General features: G+C 36.4%; 1 protein-coding gene across 2 annotated transcripts in view; it reads right to left on the bottom strand.

Annotated features, from left to right (window-relative positions):
* ADAM9 (ADAM metallopeptidase domain 9) overlaps positions 1-20,647 on the bottom strand; it is a 145,100-nt gene that overhangs the window by 41,238 nt on the left and 83,215 nt on the right. For both annotated transcript variants that reach the window (XR_013555062.1, XM_078445536.1), the window contains exons 15-16: positions 19,138-19,243; positions 10,463-10,646 (exon numbers count right to left, since the gene is read on the bottom strand). Coding sequence is in view for 1 of the 2 variants with exons in the window: in XM_078445536.1 (XP_078301662.1) it covers positions 10,463-10,646; positions 19,138-19,243 (290 nt within the window). In the remaining variant the exon portion in view is untranslated. The remainder of the gene's footprint in view (positions 1-10,462; positions 10,647-19,137; positions 19,244-20,647) is intronic.

The following is a 20,647-nucleotide window of genomic DNA, read 5'->3' as shown; positions in this document are numbered from 1 at the left end:
AATGTAAAAGAACTAACTGCTCCAACCAAAAGACATAGGGTATCAGAATGAATAAAAAAAAAAAAACCAAGACCCATCTATTTGCTGTCTACAAGAGACTCATTTTAGACCTGAAGACACCTTCAGATTGAAAGTAAGGGGATGGAGAACTATCTATCATGCTACTGGAAGTCAAAAGAAAGTTGGAGTAGCCATACATAAATCAGACAAACTAGACATTAAATTAAAGGCTGTAACAAGAGATGAAGAAGGGCATTATATAATAATTACAGGGTCTCTTCATCAGGAAGAGCTAACAATTATAAATGTCTATGCACCGAATTTGGCAGCCCCCAAATATATAAAACAATTAATCACAAACATAAGCAACCTTATTGATAAGAATGTGGCAATTGCAGGAGAGTCTAATACTCCACTTACAACAATGGATAGAACATCTAGACAGAGAATAAAGAAAGAAACAAGGGCCCTGAATGATACATGGGATCAGATGGATTTGACAGATATATTTAGAACTCTGCAACCCAAAGCAACAGAATATACTTTCTTCTCAAGTGCACATGGAATATTCTCCAAGATAGATCACATACTGAGTCACAAAACAGCCCTTCATAAGTATAAAAGATGAGAACATAGGCACACTTTCAGATCACAATGCCATGAAACTTGAAATCAACCACAGGAAAAAGTCTGGAAACCCCCCAAAAGCATGGAGGTTGAAGAACATCCTACTAAAGAATGAATGGGTCAACCAGGCAATTAGAGAAGAAATTAAAAAATATATGGAAACAAATGAAAATGAAAATACACCAATCCAGGGGCGCCTGGGTGGCGCAGTCGGTTAAGCCTCCGACTTCAGCCAGGTCACGATCTCGCGGTCCGTGAGTTCGAGCCCCGCGTCAGGCTCTGGGCCGATGGCTCGGAGCCTGGAGCCTGTTTCCGATTCTGTGTCTCCCTCTCTCTCTGCCCCTCCCCCGTTCATGCTCTGTCTCTCTCTGTCCCAAAAATAAATAAAAAACGTTGAAAAAAAAAATTTAAAAAAAAAAAAAAAAGAAAATACACCAATCCAAATGCTTTGGGATGCAGCGAAGCCAGTCCTGAGAGGAAAATACATTGCAACCTAGGCCTATCTCAAGAAACAAGAAAAATCCCCAATACAAAATCTAACAGCACACCTAAAGGAAATAGAAGCAGAACAGCAAAGACACCCCAAACCCAGCAGAAGAAGAGAAATAATAAAGATCAGAGCAGAAATAAAAAATATAGAATCTAAAACAAGAGTAGAACAGATCAATGAAACCAAGAGTTGTTTTTTTGAAAAAATAAATAAAATTGATAAACCTTTAGCCAGGCTTCTCAAAAAGAAAACAGAGAGAGGACCAAAGTAGATAAAATCATGAATGAAAATGGAATTATTACAACCAATCCCTCAGAAATACAAGCAATTATCAGGGAATACTATGAAAAAGTATATGCCAACAAACTGGACAACCTGGAAGAAATGGACAAATTCCTAAGCACCCACACACTTCCAAAACTCAAACAGGAAGAAATAGAATATTTGAACAGACCCCTAACTAGTGAAGAAATTGAATCAGTTATTAAAAATCTCCCAACAAATAAGAGTCCTGGACCAGATGGCTTCCCTGGGGAATTCTACCAGACATTTAAAGCAGAAATAACACCTATCCTTCTCAAGCTGTTCCAAAAAATAGAAAGGGAAGGAAAACTTCCAGACTCATTCTATGAAGCCAGCATTACCTTGATTCCCAAACCAGACAGAGCCCCAGCAAAAAAGAGAACTACAGGCTGATATCCCTGATGAGTATGGATGCAAAAATTCTCAACAAGATACTAGCAAATTGAATTCAACAGCAAATAAAAAGAATTATTCACCATGATCAAGTGGGATTCATTCCTGGGATGCAGGGCTGGTTCAACATTCGCAAATCAATCAATGTGATACATCACATTAATAAAAGAAAAGATAAGAACCATATGATCCTGTCAATCGATGCAGAAAAAGCATTTGACAAAATTCAGCATCCTTTCTTAATAAAAACCCTCGAGAAAGTCCGGATAGAAGAAACATACTTAAACATCATAAAAGCCATTTATGAAAAGCCCACAGGTAATATCATCCTCAATGGGGAAAAACAGCGCTTTCCCCCTGAGATCAGGAACACGACAGGGATGTACACTCTCACAGCTGTTGTTTAACATAGTGTTGGATGTTCTAGCATCAGCAATCAGACAACAAAAGGAAATCAAAGGCATCAAAATTGGCAAAGATGAAGTCAAGCTTTCACTTTTTGCAGATGGCATGATACTCTACATGGGAAACCCCATAGACTCCACCAAAAGTCTGGTAGAACTGATACATGAATTCAGCAAAGTCGCAGGATACAAAATTAACGTACATAAATCAGTTGCATTTTTATACACCAATAATGAAGTGACAGAAAGACAAATAAAGAAACTGATCCCATTCACAATTGCACCAAGAATCATAAAATACCTAGGAATAAACCTAACCAAAGATGTAAAAGATCTGTATGCTGAAAACTAAAGAAAGCTTATGAAGGAAATCGAAGAAGATGCAAACAAATTCCATGCTCATGGATTGGAAGAATAAATACTGTTAAAATGTCAACACTACCCAAAGCCATCTACACATTCAATGCAGTCCCAATCAAAATTGCACCAGCATTCTTCTCGAAGCTAGAACAAGCAATCCTAAAATTTGTATGGAACCACAAAAGACCCCGAATAGCCAAAGGAATATTGAAGAAGACCGAAGCAGGAGGCATCACAATCCCAGACTTAAGCCTCTACTACAAAGCTGTAATCATCAAGATAGCATGGTACTGGCACAAAAACAGACACTATCATAGACTCCAGAATAGAATAGAGACTCCAGAATTGGACCCATAAATGTATGGCCAACTAATCTTTGACAAAGCAGGAAAGAATATCCAATGGAGAAAAGACAGTCCCTTTTACAAATGGTGCTGGGAGAATTGGACAGCAACATGCAGAAGAATGAAACTAGACCACTTTCTTACACCATTCACAAAAACAAACTCAAAATGGATGAAGGACCTGAATGTGAGACAGGAAACCATCAAAACCCTAGAGGAGAAAGCAGGAAAAAACCTCTCTGACCTCAGCCGCAGCAATTTCTTACTCGACACATCTCCAAAGGCAAGGGAATTTAAAGCAAAAATGAACTATTGGGACCTCATGAAGATATAAAAAGCTTTTGCACTGCAAAGGAAACAATCAACAAAACTAAAAGGCAACCAGCGGAATGGGAAAAAAGATATTTGCAAATGACATATCGGATAAAGGGCTAGTATCCAAAATCTATAAAGAACTCACCAAACTCCACACCCAAAAGACAAAAAATCCAGTGAAGAAATGGGCAGGGGACATGAATAGACACTTTTCTAAAGAAGACATCCAGATGGCCAACCAGCACACGAAAAGATGCTCAACGTCACTCATCAGGGAAATACAAATCAAAACCACACTGAGATACCACCTCACACCAGTCAGAGTGGCCAAAATGAACAAATCAGGAGACTATAGATGTTTGGAGAGGATGTGGAGAAACAGGAACCCTCTTACACTGTTGGTGGGAATGCAAACTGGTGCAGCCACTCTGGAAAACAGTGTGGAGGTTCCTCAAAAAATTAAAAATAGATCTACCCTATGACCCAGCAGTAGCACTGCTAGGAATTGACCCAAGGGATACAGGAGTGCTGATGCCTAGGGGCACTTGTACCCCAATGTTTATAGCAGCACTTTCAACAATAGCCAAATTATGGAAAGAGCCTAAATGTCCATCAACTGATGAATGGATAAAGAAATCATGGTTTATATACACAATGGAATACTACATGGCAATGAGAAAGAATGAAATATGCCCTTCTGTAGCAACGTGGATGGAACTGGAGAGTGTCATGCTAAGTGAAATAAGCCATACAGAGAAAGACAGATACCATATGTTTTCACTCTTCTGTGGATTCTGAGAAACTCAACAGAAGACCGGGGGGAGGGAGAGGGGGTGTGTGGAAGTTACAGAGAGGGAAGGCGGCAAACCATAAGAGACTCTTAAATACTGAGAACAATCTGAGGGTTGATGGGGGGGTGGGGGGGAGGGGAAAGTGGGAGATGGGCATTGAGGAGGGCACCTGTTGGGATGAGCACTGGGTATTGTATGGAAACCAATTTGACATTAAATTATATATATATATAAAAATGTGATTTAAATAAATAAATAAAGTAAAAAAAAAAAAAGAATACCTTACTATTTTAATGGTGCTGTGTAAATCACTCTATCTCTAGTAAAAAAAACTTAAATAAAAATAACTAATAACTTATTAATGGATGCACAGTATAAAAAGATGCTAAGTATGACACAACAGTTTAAAATATGAGAAGTAAAAGTGTAGTGCTTGTGTATGCAATTGAAGGTAAGTTATTATCAGCTTAAAATAGACTGTTATATCTACAAAATGTTTTATATAAGCCTCACGCTAACCACAAAAGAAGAAACATAGTAGAACACACAAAAGAATTAAAGCATACTCTAAAAATAAATAAATAAATAAATCATGAAAGAAGATAGTAAGAAAGGAAAAAAGGAACAAAAGAACTAAAAACAGTCAACAAACAATGAAATGGCAATGAGTCCTTAGCTATCAATAATTACTTTAAATAGAAATGAACTAAAGTCCCATATCAAAAGACACAAAGTGGCTGAATAGACTTAAAAATATATACATATCCAACAATATGCTGCCTAAAAGAGGCTCACTTATAGTGTTAAGGACACACCGGTTGAAAGTGAAGGGACAGAAAAACATATTCTATGCCAATGGTAACCAAAAGAGCAGGAACGGCTATATTTATATCACATATAATAGACTTAGTCAGAATTGGTTGCAAGAGACAAAGAAGGCCATGAAATGGGGATAAAGGAGACAATTCATCGATGTAATAATTTTAAGTATTTATGTACCTTCCACTGGAGCATTTAAATATTTAAACCAAATAGTGACAAAAGTGAAGAGAGAAACAGACAGCAATACAATACTAGTAGTAGACTTCAATACCCCACTTCCAACATTGGATAGGTCATCCAGACAGAAATTTCTTTTTATTTATTTTGAGAGAGAGCATGCGTGAATACGTGAGCAGCTGGGGAGGGCAGGCAGAGAGGAAGAGAATCCCAAGCAGGCTCCACACTCTCAGTGCACAGCCCAACACAGGGGCTCGATCTCACAAACCGTGAGATCGTGACCTCAGCCAAAATCAAGAGATGAATGCTTAGCCAACTGAGCCACCCAGGTGCCCCCAGACAGAAATTTAATAAGGAAACAGCAGATCTAAAGAACTTTATAGACCAAAATGGATCTAACAGACATAAACAGAACAGCCATGCAACAGCAGCAGAATACATACTCTTCTGAGGCACACACAGAACATTCTACAGGATACAACTTATGTTGGGCCACAAAGCAAGACAACATATTTAAGAAGACTGAAATCATATCTAGTATCTTTTCCAATCACAATGGTTTGAAACTAGAAATTAGTAACAGGAGGAATGTGTAAAATTCACAAAAAATGTGGAAAGTAAACAACACACTCCTGAACGACCAATCCTGTCATTTGCAACAACATGCATGGACCTTGGGGACATTATTCTAAGTGAAGAAAGTCTGACAAAGACAGACAAATACCATATGATCTCACATATATGTGGAGTCTTTAAAAAAAAAGGGGGGGGGGGGAGTGAAGCCTCACTCATAGGAAAAATGGGGAGATGTTGATCCAATAGTACAAAACTCCAGTTAAAAGATGAGTAAGTTCTGGGTATCTAATAGTCAGCCTGATGATTGTAGTTAACAATATTATACACTTGAAAGTTACCAAGAGAGTAAATCTTAAATATTGTACCACCAAAAAAAAAAAAAAAGAAAAAAAATTATATTTATGGGAGGTTATAGAAGTGTTAACTAACCTTACTGTGGTAGTCATTTCACAATATATACATGTATCAAATCATCACACTGTACACCTTAAACATATAGCATATTAAATGTTAATTATATCTCAATAAGCTGGGGCAAGGGAGGGGCGGGGAGCCAAAAGGGAGAAGCAAAGATCGTAGAAACATTATTTGAGATTTGGGGTTCCAAAGCTCTTTATTTGATTCTTTGGTTTAAATCAATTAATCCTGTTATACTTTAATTCAATATTATCTGAGTTTTTTGTGGGACTTAAGAGTACTGACTACAATCTACAGAGTAAAAGTTCATAAATTCAAAAAACATCAAAAGTAGACAGTTTCAGAAACACAAAAGTAAATTCACCAACACATAGAATCCAGGAATATATCTAAAGAAAAATTTAATGTTACCAGTGTGTGCTCCAGGAATGCAAAGATAATTTAATGTTAGGGAATTTATTGATATAACCCAGCACATATCAATAGGTCAAAGGTAAATAATGATTATTTTTTTTAATGTTTTTATTTATTTATTTTTGAGAGAGAGAGACAGCACAAGTTGGGGAACAGCAGAGAGAGGGAAGGACACGGAAAATCCAAAGAAGGCTCCAGGCTCTAAGCTGTCAGCACAGAGCCCGACACAGGGCTCAAACTCACAAACTGCAAGATCATGACCTGAGCTGAAGTCAGACGCTCAACCAACTGAGCCACCCAGGTGTTCCAAATGATTATCTTCATAGTATCTAATATTTTTTAAATATTTAATATTTTAATGTCAAAGAACTACTTATAAAATGTAAAATCTACTGTTTATTTTTATCCTTATTCAATAGGATTAAAAGGATACTGCATTAAGTGAAAAATACCATGTACCCCAAGTGATTAGCCAAAATCATACATAACCTTGAAAGGCTAAACGCATTCCCACTCATGTCAGAGTCAAGACAAAGATGCACACTATCACTATTTACAATTATTCTGGAAGTGCTATCATTGCAATTACACAAGAAAATAAATCCAAACTGTAAATATGGGAAAGGAAACCAACTTTTTATCATTTGCAGATGATGACTTTTACTTAGAAAATTCTAGGATGTGGAGAAACGGGAACCCTCTTGCACTGTTGGTGGGAATGCAAATTGGTGCAGCCGCTCTGGAAAGCAGTGTGGAGGTTCCTCAGAAAATTAAAAATAGACCTACCCTATGACCCAGCAATAGCACTGCTAGGAATTTATCCAAGGGATACAGGAGTACTGATGCATAGGGGCACTTGTACCCCAATGTTTATAGCAGCACTCTCAATAGCCAAATTATGGAAAGAGCCTAAATGTCCACCAACTGATGAATGGATAAAGAAATTGTGGTTTATATACACAATGGAGTACTACATGGCAATGAGAAAGAATGAAATATAGCCCTTTGTAGCAACGTGGATGGAACTGGAGAGTGTGATGCTAAGTGAAATAAGCCATACAGAGAAAGACAGATACCATATGGTTTCACTCTTATGTGGATCCTGAGAAACTTAACAGAAACCCATGGGGGAAGGGAAGGGAAAAAAAAAAAAAAAGAGGTTAGAGTGGGAGACAGCGAAAGCATAAGAGACTGTTAAAAACGGAGAACAAACTGAGGGTTGATGGGGGGGTGGGAGGGAGCGGAGGGTGGGTAATGGGTATTGAGGAGGGCACCTTTTGGGATGAGCACTGGGTGTTGTATGGAAACCAATTTGACAATAAATTTCATATATTAAAAAAAAAAAAAAAGAAGTCAAAGGTTTGTAAGAGGAAAAAAAAAGAAAATTCTAATATAATTGACAATAGAAATAGGTAAACACTAAGTGTATGCCTGGTAACAAAATAAACATATACAAATGAAATTTTTTCTGAATATCAATAATACCCAGTCAAAAATACAAACAAAATAGCTTCTCTTGTCAGTAAAAACCAATTAGAAACTGAAATATAACAAAACAGAAAATATAACAGGAGAAAATGGGCCTATTCATAACAATAAAAATCTACCCAATAATAAAATTAACAAAAAACATAAATACCTTTATTAGTAAATCTTTAAAAGAAGACCCCTCAAAAATGGACACACATACCATGTTCTACTTTGAGAAGACTCAATAATGTAATGATGTCACTTTTTCCCATTATAAGTTTATAAATTTAATGTCATCCCAACCAAAATTCCAAAGCATTTTTTAGTTTTTTAGATTTTAATTTTTTTTGCACCTCAACAAACATTATCTCAAGTTCATCTGGAATTATAAGTGAATAAAAATAGCCAAGAGAACTAGGAAAAAAGAATGGGAGGGTATTTGCATGACCAGGTAAGAAAAATACATTATAAAACCAATAAAAACTAAATCAAGGCAGTACTGACACATGAGTAGTTAGACCTATCAATGGGCATGAAGAGGGAAAAAACAAAAATTAAGCCCTAGAATATATAAAAATTTAATCGGTAATTTAAATAAAATTTCAAATTAAAGGAAAGAGATTATAAATGAGGTTAAGGCAAATGATAAGCCATTCTGAAAAAAAATGGCATTAGAACTCAGCATACAGTAATGAATAAATGATAAAAGAGAAAAAAAGAATGCCAACCTCATACTATATACACTCAACATTCCCCTGGATTAAAGAGGCATTAAATAAAAAACAAAATCTACTACAAAATACAAGAGAATAATGATCTGATATACTGATAGAAGTCTTATAAAACATGTAAGTAAAGTTAGAAACCATAAAGGAAGAGAATAACAGCTTTAAATACATAAAAATGCAAACACAGCAAAAAAAACCCACTAAAAACAAAAGAAAGAAGACGCAAGAAGTGAGCTGGGCAAAAACATCATATATGTATATTTATATATTATATTTGTTACATATGATGTAAATTAATTAAGGTTCTTTAAAATCAATAAGAAATCAAATTCAAAATCAATAAGAAAATAGGCCAATTTTTAAGTGTATAAAGAACATCAACATGGCAAATCACAGAAGAAGGAATAAACATATAGAGACAAAAAAATTCAACATCACTAATAATTAAGAAGAAAGTAAAATAAAAAGGAAACCAGCAACGAAAGCTTGAAAATGATAGCTAATCTTGACTATGGTGTGAAGAATTAAAACATTTCCCACTAAAAACTGGTTGGAAAATAAACTATTAAAGCTTTTTCTAAAGAGAATCAGGCACGGGCACCTGGGTGGCTCAGTTGGTTAAGCGTCCAACTCCTGATTTCGACTCAGGTCATGATCTCACGGTTCATGAGTTGGAGCCCAGCACTGGGCTCCATGTGCTGATAGCATGGCGCCTGGTCGGGATTCTCTTTCTCCCTCTCTCTTTGCTCCTCACCCACTCATGCTGCTCTCTCTCTCTCTCTCAAAATAAATAAATAAACTTAAAAAAGTAAAAGAGAATTCATGCAAAACTCTAAAACCTTAAAAAGTATGCACACCCCATTATAGTAGTTTCACCTCAGGAAACAATCATAATATTCTGAAATTTTTATTTATAAAGCCATTTACCTCAGCATTGTTTATAGTAACTACAGCAATCGAGTTTTTATAGTGGCAACAACAGGCACAAAAATATAAGGGTCTTTTTGTAGGAAAGGAGGAACAGAACTGGAACTGAAAACTCAGTACACAATGACTGAGGTAACTAGCAAGTCCACCCGTTTTTTTTATGTGTCACCTTATCAGTCACTTGTGTTCTCTCTCTCTTCCCCCTCCTCTACTCTCCTTTAAATTGGTTTCTTCAATTTGCCCAACACTCCTGCTCCCCCATATCTTTTGTATATGACTGAAGTTTGCCATAACCATTCTAGCCCTGCTCTTGCTTCATAGCATCGCTGAAGAATTCTTACAGTTTCTGCCCTATTCTTAATAGTATTTCTTAATTATATATTCCCCCCCAAAAGGAATTTGTCCTAGCTCATCTTATCATATAGAAACCAATGGTAGTGAGTCAGGAGCTGGCTGACTCTTGACTCATATCTGATCCAAACAGCAGTGATCAGGGTAGCAGAGAGCATGGGGGGACAAGCATTATGACATTTCTGGTACTACACATTCTAGTCTAGAGACACACAATCATACACACACACACACACACACACACACACACACACACTCACAATCCTGGCAATCACCTAAATGTCCCAATAATAGCAGACTGCTAATAAATTATAGCACCATTGATAATGGAAAGAAATATGCACAGCAACACAGACTAGTGGTTATAATATATGACTGCCAGTGAAATCTGGATAGTAGAATAACAGCCATTCTTAATTTTGTATTTTCCAAAATCTCTACCAAAAAAACATTAGATTTCTTTTATAAATAAGAAAAGAATAACCACTTACTTTGTATAATGCTTTTTTTATTTTTTTAATTTTAAATTATAAATAGAAAACATTCTGATTACCTTTCCATCATCACATCTTGTACCCTCGTTCACCATCCCAGGATCTGGAACATCCGATCCTAGCTGGAAATCCACACCCCAACATTTGGTGCCTCTACTGGGAGTCTGAATTATAGCAGGCACAATTCCAAATACAGGCATGTCTTGTACATTCTCACACTGAAGCTTTCCACACAAAGCATTCCTGTAAGATAGAGAAATAATGCAAACATAAAATGCACCCACTGTAGATACAAAATAAAAATAAAAATTATATATTTGGACACATAAAGTTTTTTGTTGTTTTTTTTTTACTTAAAGAAAGTTTACTGATAGTTAGCTGAAGGGAGTCTCAACAGAGAAAGCATATAAGAGCAAAGGCACCTAAGCAGGTCTCTTCAAATATGGCAGAGATAACTGGATGCTAGGATGAAATCAGTAGGTGTACCAGGTGGTGTTCCTGCTCCTTCTCTCCCCACCCCTACTCTCTCTTTACTAGCGGTTTAGGGCTCAAACACGTCTAACTAAAGAGTTGTTTATAAATATAATTTTATAAATGCTTTTCCATAGAAAATAATAGAACTATACCAAAATTCGGTTGTGACTTCTTACAGAGTTGCCATAAGGAGAAAATTAGATTCTGTACTATAAAATAATTAAGAAAGGACTCCACCCTTCGTGGCTTGGGCTAAGCTAACTCTTAGTTACTTAATTTAAGACTCAATTCATTAACTCATTAATTCACTAATTCAATTCACTGATTCAATATTACAACTCTATGAAGGGTTATCTGACTACAATTCCTATTACCAAGGCTGTGTTAGCTAAATGCCCTTCCTATACCCTTCCATAACACACTAAATACCACTAATATCAACTCTTAAGATGCTATATTGAAATTTTCTACCTGATTGCCTTGTGATCCAAGAATCTACCCTATACTAGAATCTCCTTTATGTTATCACTGCCAAGTCATTATAGGATATTGTTTTCCTCTAATTCACCAATTCCTCTAATTAATCACCCCCTAAAAATTCGCAGTCTAGCTTTCATAAAACTATTTTATTTCTTGAGCTAAAATTTATATCCTTATAACTTTTCCTCATTGGTCCCAGACCTTCCACATGAGATCACACAGCTAATAGCAAATGTCTTTTCCTTCTTCCACATGGCAGCTATTTTAGGACAATTATCACATAGTTCCTAAATACTTATTCACCAGAGCAATATCTTATAATCATTTCTCATGGAACAAGGAAGCACCCCTCTAAATATGTTCCAGGTTCTCTCATTGCCTCTTGAAGCACAGTGCTCAGAGCAGGGCATGAAATTTCAGTTATAGCCTGATAAGCAAATAACATAACAGAGCTCACATTTCCTATATTCTAGATACTGTACTACTATTAGGCCCATGATTACAGTAGCTTTTATGGTAACTACATTACATTATAGATGCCCTTGAACTGATCACTAGCTAAAATTCCTATTTACTTTTTGCATATATTGTTAAGTCTCCTCTTTCCTCCATCCTGCACTTAAGGGTTAGTAATTTTGTCTCATTTACATTTATTCTTATGTCACCATTTATTCCCTAGTTAACCTGAATAAAGTGTTTAAACTTTCTGAGCTTCAGTTCCTTCATCTGAAAAACAAGAGATAAATAATAATGTCTATCTCACATAGTTGGTTGAAATTAGATATGAAAACCTCTAAAACATGGGGCGCCTGGGTGGCTCAGTCAGTTGAGAGTCTGACTCTTGATTTCAGCTCAAATAATGATCCCAGGGTTGTGGGATCAAGCCCCACGTCAGGCTCCACGCTGAGCCTGTAACCTACTTGGGATTCTCTGTCTCTCTCCCTCCATTTCTCTCACCCACCCTCTCTCTCTCTCTCTCTAAAATAAAGAATAATTTTTTTAAAAAAGAAAACCTCCAGAACAAAGTGTAGCATAAAGCAGACCTTAGTTAACATCTGTTGGACCTACCAAAATTCAAGCTGCGATGATATACTCAGTGTTTCATGTGTAGTCTTGGTGACATGTTAAAAAGTAAAAGGAAAATACTCTTAATGTATAAAAAGCCATAGGACACCTAGGTGGCTTAGTTGGTTAAGTGCCTGAATTCAGCTCAAGTCATGATCTTACAGTTCATGAGTTCAACCCCCACATGAGGCTCTCTACTGTCAGCATGGAGCCTGCTTTTTATTCTCCATCTCCCTCTCTCTCTGCCCCTCCCCTGCTCACTCACTCTCAAAAATAAAAATAATTTTTTTAAAAAATTAAATATATATATATAAAGCTGTTAAAAATCAGTAAGAAAAAAACCCACTTCCACAGAAAAAATTAGCAAAGATACAAAAAAGGCAATTCACAAAATAAGGAATACAAACAGCCAACAAAGCTAAGAGGTGTTCATGGTTATATTATAAAAGAAAATTCTATCACAAGCCTCAATAGAATAATTGCTTCAGGCAAGGATCATCAATGCATATTAAAACTATGAAGCAAAACATTGGTGGGAGCAAGTTCCAGGCTCAGCATGGAGCCTGACATGGGGGTTGGGGGTTTGACCACTAATAAAAAGACAACCCAGAATTATGTGCCTCCTTGACATCATGTGCCACTTACGAAGTATTCTTCCCTAAAATGTTTAACCTGAATCTAATTACGACTTTAGATTTAACTTCTGATTTATAGAAAATTTAGGGATAGAGACACATATAAAGCAACATTGAGAAGAAACTATCAAACAAATCCAGATCACGGGCCATACTAAAAGAACTGGCCCAATTATTTCCCTCAGATCACTGTCGTCAAAAAGAAAAAAAAATTAATGAAGAAGACTACATATTTTATATTAAAAGTGACATAAGTGGCATGACAACTAAATGTGATGCATGATCCTTGACGGAATCCTGATGTGGCAAAAAAACAGCTATGAAACACAACTTGAGGACAGTTGGAGAAACTTTAATATTGACCAGGTATTACATGATATTAGGAAATTATTAATTTTGGTAGGTATGACATTGGTATTGTGAATGGCCTTATCTGTCAGAGATGAATACTAAAGAATTTAGGAATGAAGTATCATAATGCCTAGAATTTATTTAAAAGTGGTTCAGACAAGTCTAGACAAAGAAAATATGATAGAATGCCAACAATGTTTTTAATCTAGAATATATGGGTTTCATCATACTTCTACTCCTTCTGTATATTTGAAATACTCCTTCTACTCCTCTGTATTCCTTCTGCTCCTCTGTATATTTGAAATTTTTTGTTTAAAAGTTTTTTAAAAGATGACACCATCTATGTACTGAAAGAGAAGAGAGCTCTTTCCGTGAAATGCAACAATACAATCTGCACAACAGTGTCTGCAGTATGCACAACAGGAAGCGGGGAGGGGGGAGGAATAAGACTGTACTGGCAGAAAGACACTGCAAAGACATACCAAAAGCTAACAGAAATAGGTACCTGGGGGTAGGGTGGGAAGAGAGAAAAAGAGTAAGAGTGGAAGCCACATTTTTCTAGATCTCTTTAAACATCTTTTGAACAACAACAAAAAATCTTAAATAATTATTTACAAATTCATTTAAAATAAAAATGAGGGGCGCCTGGGTGGCTCAGGCATTTAAGCATCTGACTCTTGATTTCGGCTCAGGTCATGATCTCACAGTTCATGGGATCAAACCCTGTGTCAGGCTCTGAGTTCAAAGTGTACAGCCTACTTGGGATTCTGTCTCTTTTCCCTCTCTCTTTGCCCCTCCCCCCACTTATGTGTGCTCACACTTTCTCCCTCTCTCAAAATAAATAAACATTTTTAAAAAATGGGGGCACCTGGGTGGCTCAGTGGGTTAAGCATCCAACTCTTGATTTTGGCTCAGGTCACGATCTCCGGGTCGTGGAACTTGAGCCCCACATCAGGCTCTGCACTGAGTGTGGAGACTGCTTAAGATCACTTGCGCTCTCTCTCTCTCTCTCTCTCTCTCCCCCAACCCTCTGCTCCTGTCCCCCATTCACGCTCTCTCTCTCTAAAATTAAAAAAAAAAACAAAAACAAAAAACAAAAAAAGAAACATCTATTTGATATAACAAATTGGAAAAGTCCAGCTAACCCTAGAACATTACATGTTTGAACTGCACAGGTCCACTTAACACATGGATTTTTTACAGTGCAGTCCTGCAAATGTATTTTCTCTTCCTTATGATTTTCTTAATAACATTGTCTCTAGCTTACTTTATTGTAAGAACACAGCATATAATACATATAACATTCAATCAACTATTTTTTTGTTATTGGTAAGGCTTCTGATCAATAGTAGGCTATTGTAATTAAGTTTTAGGGGAGTCAAAAGTTATAAGTGAATTTGTGACTATGTGGGAAGTCAGCATCTCTAACCCCCATGTTGTTCAAAGGTCAACTATAATTTTTGGGGCGCCTGGGTGGCTCAGTCGGTTAAGCGTCCGACTTTGGCTCAGGTCACGATCTCACGGTCCGTGAGTTCGAGTCCCACGTCGGGCTCTGGGCTGATGGCTCAGAGCCCGGAGCCTGTTTCCGATTCTGTGTCTCCCTCTCTCTCTGCCCCTCCCCCGTTCATGCTCTGTCTCTCTCTGTCTCAAAAATAAAATAAACGTTAAAAAATTTAAAAAAAAAAAAAAAAAGGTCAACTATAAATTTTTAAGATAACACTCTGGCATTGGTGAGGCGGTAGGGAAAGCATAAATCAGTTAAATGTTTTGAAGATCAATTTGGAAGTATCTATGAGGAGCCTTAAAACTTATCCATATTTTTTGAGAAAAGCTATTAAGGAAACAATCAGAGAAATAAACAAATACTTCAGCTGTATATATCACAACCTTATTTAAAATAGCAAACTACGGGGTGCCTGGATGGCTCAGTTGGTTAAGCGTCCGACTGTGACTCAGGTTATGATCTCACAGTTCATGAGTTCAAACCCCGCATCAGGCTCTGTGTTTGCAGCTCAGACCCTGGAGCCTGCTTCAGATTCTGTGTCTCCCTCTCTCTCGGCCCCTCTCCCACTTGCACTCTGTCCTCTCTCTTTCAAATATAAACGTTAAAAAATATAATAATAAAGTAAAATAAAATAGCAAACTACTAGAAACAACTTGAATTCCTAAAATAAGGAAATGATTAAAAGAAGCTGAATACATCCTATAAACTCTCTTAATATAGTGGAAAGTAAACTGAATTTATAAAATAGTATAAATCATACTTTGCAATTTTGTTTATGCATACAGATGCGGGGTTCTGAGTACACATATGTATGTGTACATACATGTATGATGCACAAATGTATGCTTATGAATGTATATACACACATACAAAAAGGAAATACAACAAAAATGTGAGGGAGTATCTCTGGATGGCAGGACCACAGGGTTCACTTCCTTTAGATTCTTCTAGATTTTATACATTTTCTGTGACGAGGATGATTACAAAGCAATGATGACAATGATGAGTCTTGCAACGAATCGGGTATTCTTAGTACCAGCATCCATCAACACATTTGGTCTTCAAAACAACTGGAAATAGGTACCATTATTATCCTCATTTTATAGAAAAATGAGGCACAGAAGAAAAAGAAAAGGAAAGCAACTTGTCCAAAGTCTCAGAGATCTTAAGCAGTTGAAGCAGTATTCAAACCCAAAGAGTCTGACTTCAGATATGCATTCCTAATGGCTATATTAATGCTATATTACTATTATAAAATGTTTTTCAAATCAGCTACCCAGTAATTTATACATTTCCTAAGTGTACTTTCTATAATTTCATTAAGATACTCATAAGATCATGGAAATAGAACCAGGCTAAAGACAAAGATCAGACACGTCTAGCAAGCTCTCTCCAAGTCTGCATTAATCCACTTACCCCAAAGTTTCACCTCAGTTCATTTAATCAGTTACACTAATTATCCACCCATCAGCTGTATCATCTGTTCCTACATTCATTCAACAAATATTTAATAGGTACTTATCATGTGCCAAATATTACACTAAACACATAAGATAAAACGTGTCACTGCACTTTAGCTTACCAATGAAGGGTGATCACCAAACAGTCACATAAACAAATGAAACTGCAACAAATGCTAAACAAGAATATTGCAAAGATAAAGAAGAAAATTTGGTAATAATTAAAGGGCCAATTCGTCAAGGAGACATAACAATCCTAAATGTGGATGCACCTAATAACATAAGAATTTACTGATTCAAAAGACACACAGCAAAAAAATGTATAGAACTAAAAAAGAGAAACAGACAACTTTATAATCATAGCTGGAGATTTTAACCCACTTCTCTCAGAAATTAAAGGACAAGGGGGTGCCTGGGTGGCTCAGTCAGTTGAGCATCCGGCTTTGGCGCAGGTCATGATCTCACAGTTTGTGAGTTCGAGCCCCACATCGGGCTCTATGCTGACAGCTCAGAACCTGGAGCCTGTTTCAGATTTTGTGTCTCCCTCTCTCTCTGCTCCTCCCCTGCTTATGCTCTGTCTCTCTCTCTCAAAAATAAACATTAAAAAAAATTTTTTTTTTAAAAATTGAAGGACAAACCTAAAACACACACATGCAACACAAAGATATAGGAAGCTTGAATAAGACTGTCAACATTTATAGAATAACACAACCCAATAACTATAGAATGCACTTTTTTTCCAATTGTACATGGACATTCACCAAAAGAGACCACATGCTGGGCAATAACTCACATCTCAATAAACTGCAAAGAACTAAAGTTATACAGAGTATGTTCTCATTGGAATTAAACTAGAAATCAAAAACATAACCAGAATACTCCCAAATATCTAGAAATTAAGCAACACACTTTTAATAACTCAGGAGTCACAGGAGAAATCACAATATAAATTTTAAAAAATTAATGATATGAACAATAAGGAAAACACATCAAATTCAACAACAAAAAAAACATCCAATTTCTTAAGCAGTTCGTCCTTCGTTCAACATTCAAGTTCCTACTTTTCTCATTTTAATTTAGACAAATTATGGTAACCAAGATGGGTCCAGTCTCCCCAAAATGCAGGACAGACCCTCCTGTGTCTTTTCTAAACACCAGAAAAGAATCATAAAATTCTATGCCTAGAACTGGTTTTGTATTTATTCTTCTTTTTACCTGGAAAATTATCCTCTATCTTATTTGAAGATATTGTCATTTTTATTTTATTTGAGAGACAGAGCGTGTGCAAGTGGGGGAGAGATGTTGAGGGAGAGAATCTTAAGCAGGCTCCACACACAGCACAGAGCCCAACATGGGGCTAGATCCCACGACCCTGGGCTCATGACTGAGCCACCGAGGTACCCCACATCATATCATTTTTAAATGATTGTTCTTACTAGGACAGTGGTTTGGGCATAAACCAAAATAATTTAGAATTTAAATACACTAAAAATGTATTAATAATAATAGTATGACTTCCCCAGAAAAAGTGCTATGTAAACAGAAGAGAACTTATATCTACAACTACTTTTGAAACTATATAAGATGAATATCAAAAGTTACATTCATATCTCCTTTTGAAACACTTTCTTGTTTTTCTTATCTTCCTTCCATCTACTCTGTTTTATATATCAAGAAATGATTAGAACAAAATAAATTGGCTAACATTAAGGGGGAAAAGCACACAGCAGTAAGAACACCTTACAAGAGGGCTCTCTGGCTCTGTTAAGAAAGGTGAGGAAGTCTTTAAAACTGAGATCTGGAGGAGCTGAAGGCATGCCAGGCAGAAGGAATAGTGTGTGCAAAGGCCCTGTGGCAGAAGGCCACATGTAAGCCAGCATACGTGGTGTCTCCAGTATTTAATGGCTGAGTAGAGAAAGATGAGCCTACAAATAAACACACTAAAGGAGCAACCAGAAACACAGAAAAGAATACTAGAAGAACATCCCACACAAAAGCGAAGGAAAGAGGTTTCTTCAAGGAAAAAACGGTCAACATACTTGAATGACACCAAAAGGTCAAGTAGCATGAAGACCTAACAATGTCTGATGGATTTAGCGACATGGAGATTGACTGCTGTTATTTCTTCTTAGCAAACATTGTTTCCGTACAGTTACTTAGACTAACTGGCAAAGTAGGAGCAAAGAGAAGAGATGCTCAGTAATATAGAATAATTCCAATTATACAAAATATCAGCGTGTGTATGTACAGTGCACAGAAACAAAAAAGAGGAAGAAACACAATGCAATTAGTAGATATATATGGACTGATATTATGGATGACTTTTTTTTATTTGTAATTCTTTAATAATTATTAACTTTTACAATAAGCAAATGTAGAAACAAAAAAAAGGTTTTAATTTGTCACTTTAAAATTATATAGAGCAAGAAGAAAATAACAACATCTAGAATGAATTTTGCAGGTATCTACACATTAATCAGTGCCATCTTTTAATGAAAAAAAGAAGAGGAAGAGTGTTTATTTGAGGTTCTTATTGTAGAATAAGGAAAAACAAAGATTCTAAAATCCACTAGACTTTAGACAGTTAACATCTAAAGGGATGAATTATTTTACTAGTTCTTTTCAGAGTCTCGCTGAAGTCTTATGTTCTAAAACTTGAAAAGTTAATTTGAAAAGTTCAGTATTTAAGGGAGAGAAAGCCAGCAGTTGCAAGATGACGGGTCTTAAAATCATTCACATTCCTTTATAACCTCACCTCCACTTACCCAGTGGCACACTTCTTGTACTCATTGCCAGAGAAACCACAATTGCCAAATCTGTCACCTTTAGAATTCACATCAATGAAACAATCTCTTGGGGCAGCCTTGGCTTCTGTAACATTAAAAAAAAAAAAAAAAAAAAAAAGGTATGGCAATTTAATTCATAAATAAAAGTATATTCCCTATGACAATCCATACACCTTGATGAACTGCCTCAACACCTTCTAGAAAGTGTCAGGCCTCACAGATAAAACATTTTTGTTCTACTTTTATACTTAACAACAAAATGTAAAAATAAAGCTTACATTGTACCTGAAAGTTAGCCTGGGCTCAAACACTAAGACCCTACAAGAAATATCATTAAAAAGATGAAATTATAAATAAATGAAAAAGCATGCATAGTATGCTAGTGTTCTCAGCATATTCCTTTTCCCCGCTCTCAAATATGTCTCTAATACATCATTAGACTTTAGATCAGGCTGGGAAGGGTTGGTGAAGACATTGCCAGCTATTGTTATTGGGTTTTTAATTTACCATATATAAAATGCTGAATTTAGATGCTCTACTAACAAGAAGGATTGTCAAACAGCCATGACAGCCGACAAAGTGGCAATCCATTTTTGCTTTCTCATATTGTATATATGTATTATCACTTCATGTTCAATTTGCCCACTAATTACACATTCCTAAATAAATTTTATTTGTAAATATTTTTAAGTCAAAATGTCAGTACTTTCTACTGAATAAAGGAATTCACTGGCCTATCTTACGCATCTAATGTTTATATGGTTTCGTTTAAAAGAAAATGGATACGAGGCGAAAGAAGTTGGATCAAGCAACGTGAAAAGGGAACAGAGAATAATACCTGAACGGGGCAAACAGCACATGGCAGGATCCCTAACAGGGCCCTTCTAGGGAACAGAAGGAGCTCTAAAACTTCCAGATAATCTCCAAAGAGAAAAACAACTGATGGTGCCTGGGTGGCTCAGTCAGTTAAGCACCTGACTTTGGCTCAGGTCATGATCTTGCGGTTCACAAGTTCAAGCCCCACGTCAGGCTGTGCTGACAGCTCAGAGCCTGGAGCCTGCTTCAGATTCTGTGTCTCTAATCGCTCCTCGGCCTTTTGGCTAAGATCAAGTGCAGATTCTGTGTCTCCCTCTCTCTCTGCCACTCCTCCACTCTCGCTCTGTATCTCTCTTTCAAAAATAAACAATTAAAAAAAGAGAGAAAAAAACAACTGCAGTTTGTAGTCCTAGACTTTTCCACAGGCCTCTATGAAGGTAATATCTTTGCTACGTAATAGTATTTACCTCATCAAAAGGTATCTGCAATTATATTTTTAGACTGCAATAACTTGCCATTTTTACAAAATGTATCAAGAGTTGACAGATCTCTACTACTCTAGCCTATGATCTAGCATAAATACGTCCCATTTAATTTTTAGTTGTCTCTCTTCAATCCCTATCTGACCCACCATAAAGTAAGGTGTACAACAGACAGACACTAGAGACAGCAG

The sequence above is a fragment of the Panthera onca genome, chromosome B1 (genome assembly GCF_046562875.1).
Source record: "Panthera onca isolate mPanOnc1 chromosome B1, mPanOnc1 haplotype 2, whole genome shotgun sequence".
In the NCBI taxonomy this organism is placed as follows: domain Eukaryota; kingdom Metazoa; phylum Chordata; class Mammalia; order Carnivora; family Felidae; genus Panthera; species Panthera onca.
This window is presented reverse-complemented; position numbering and strand designations above follow the sequence as displayed.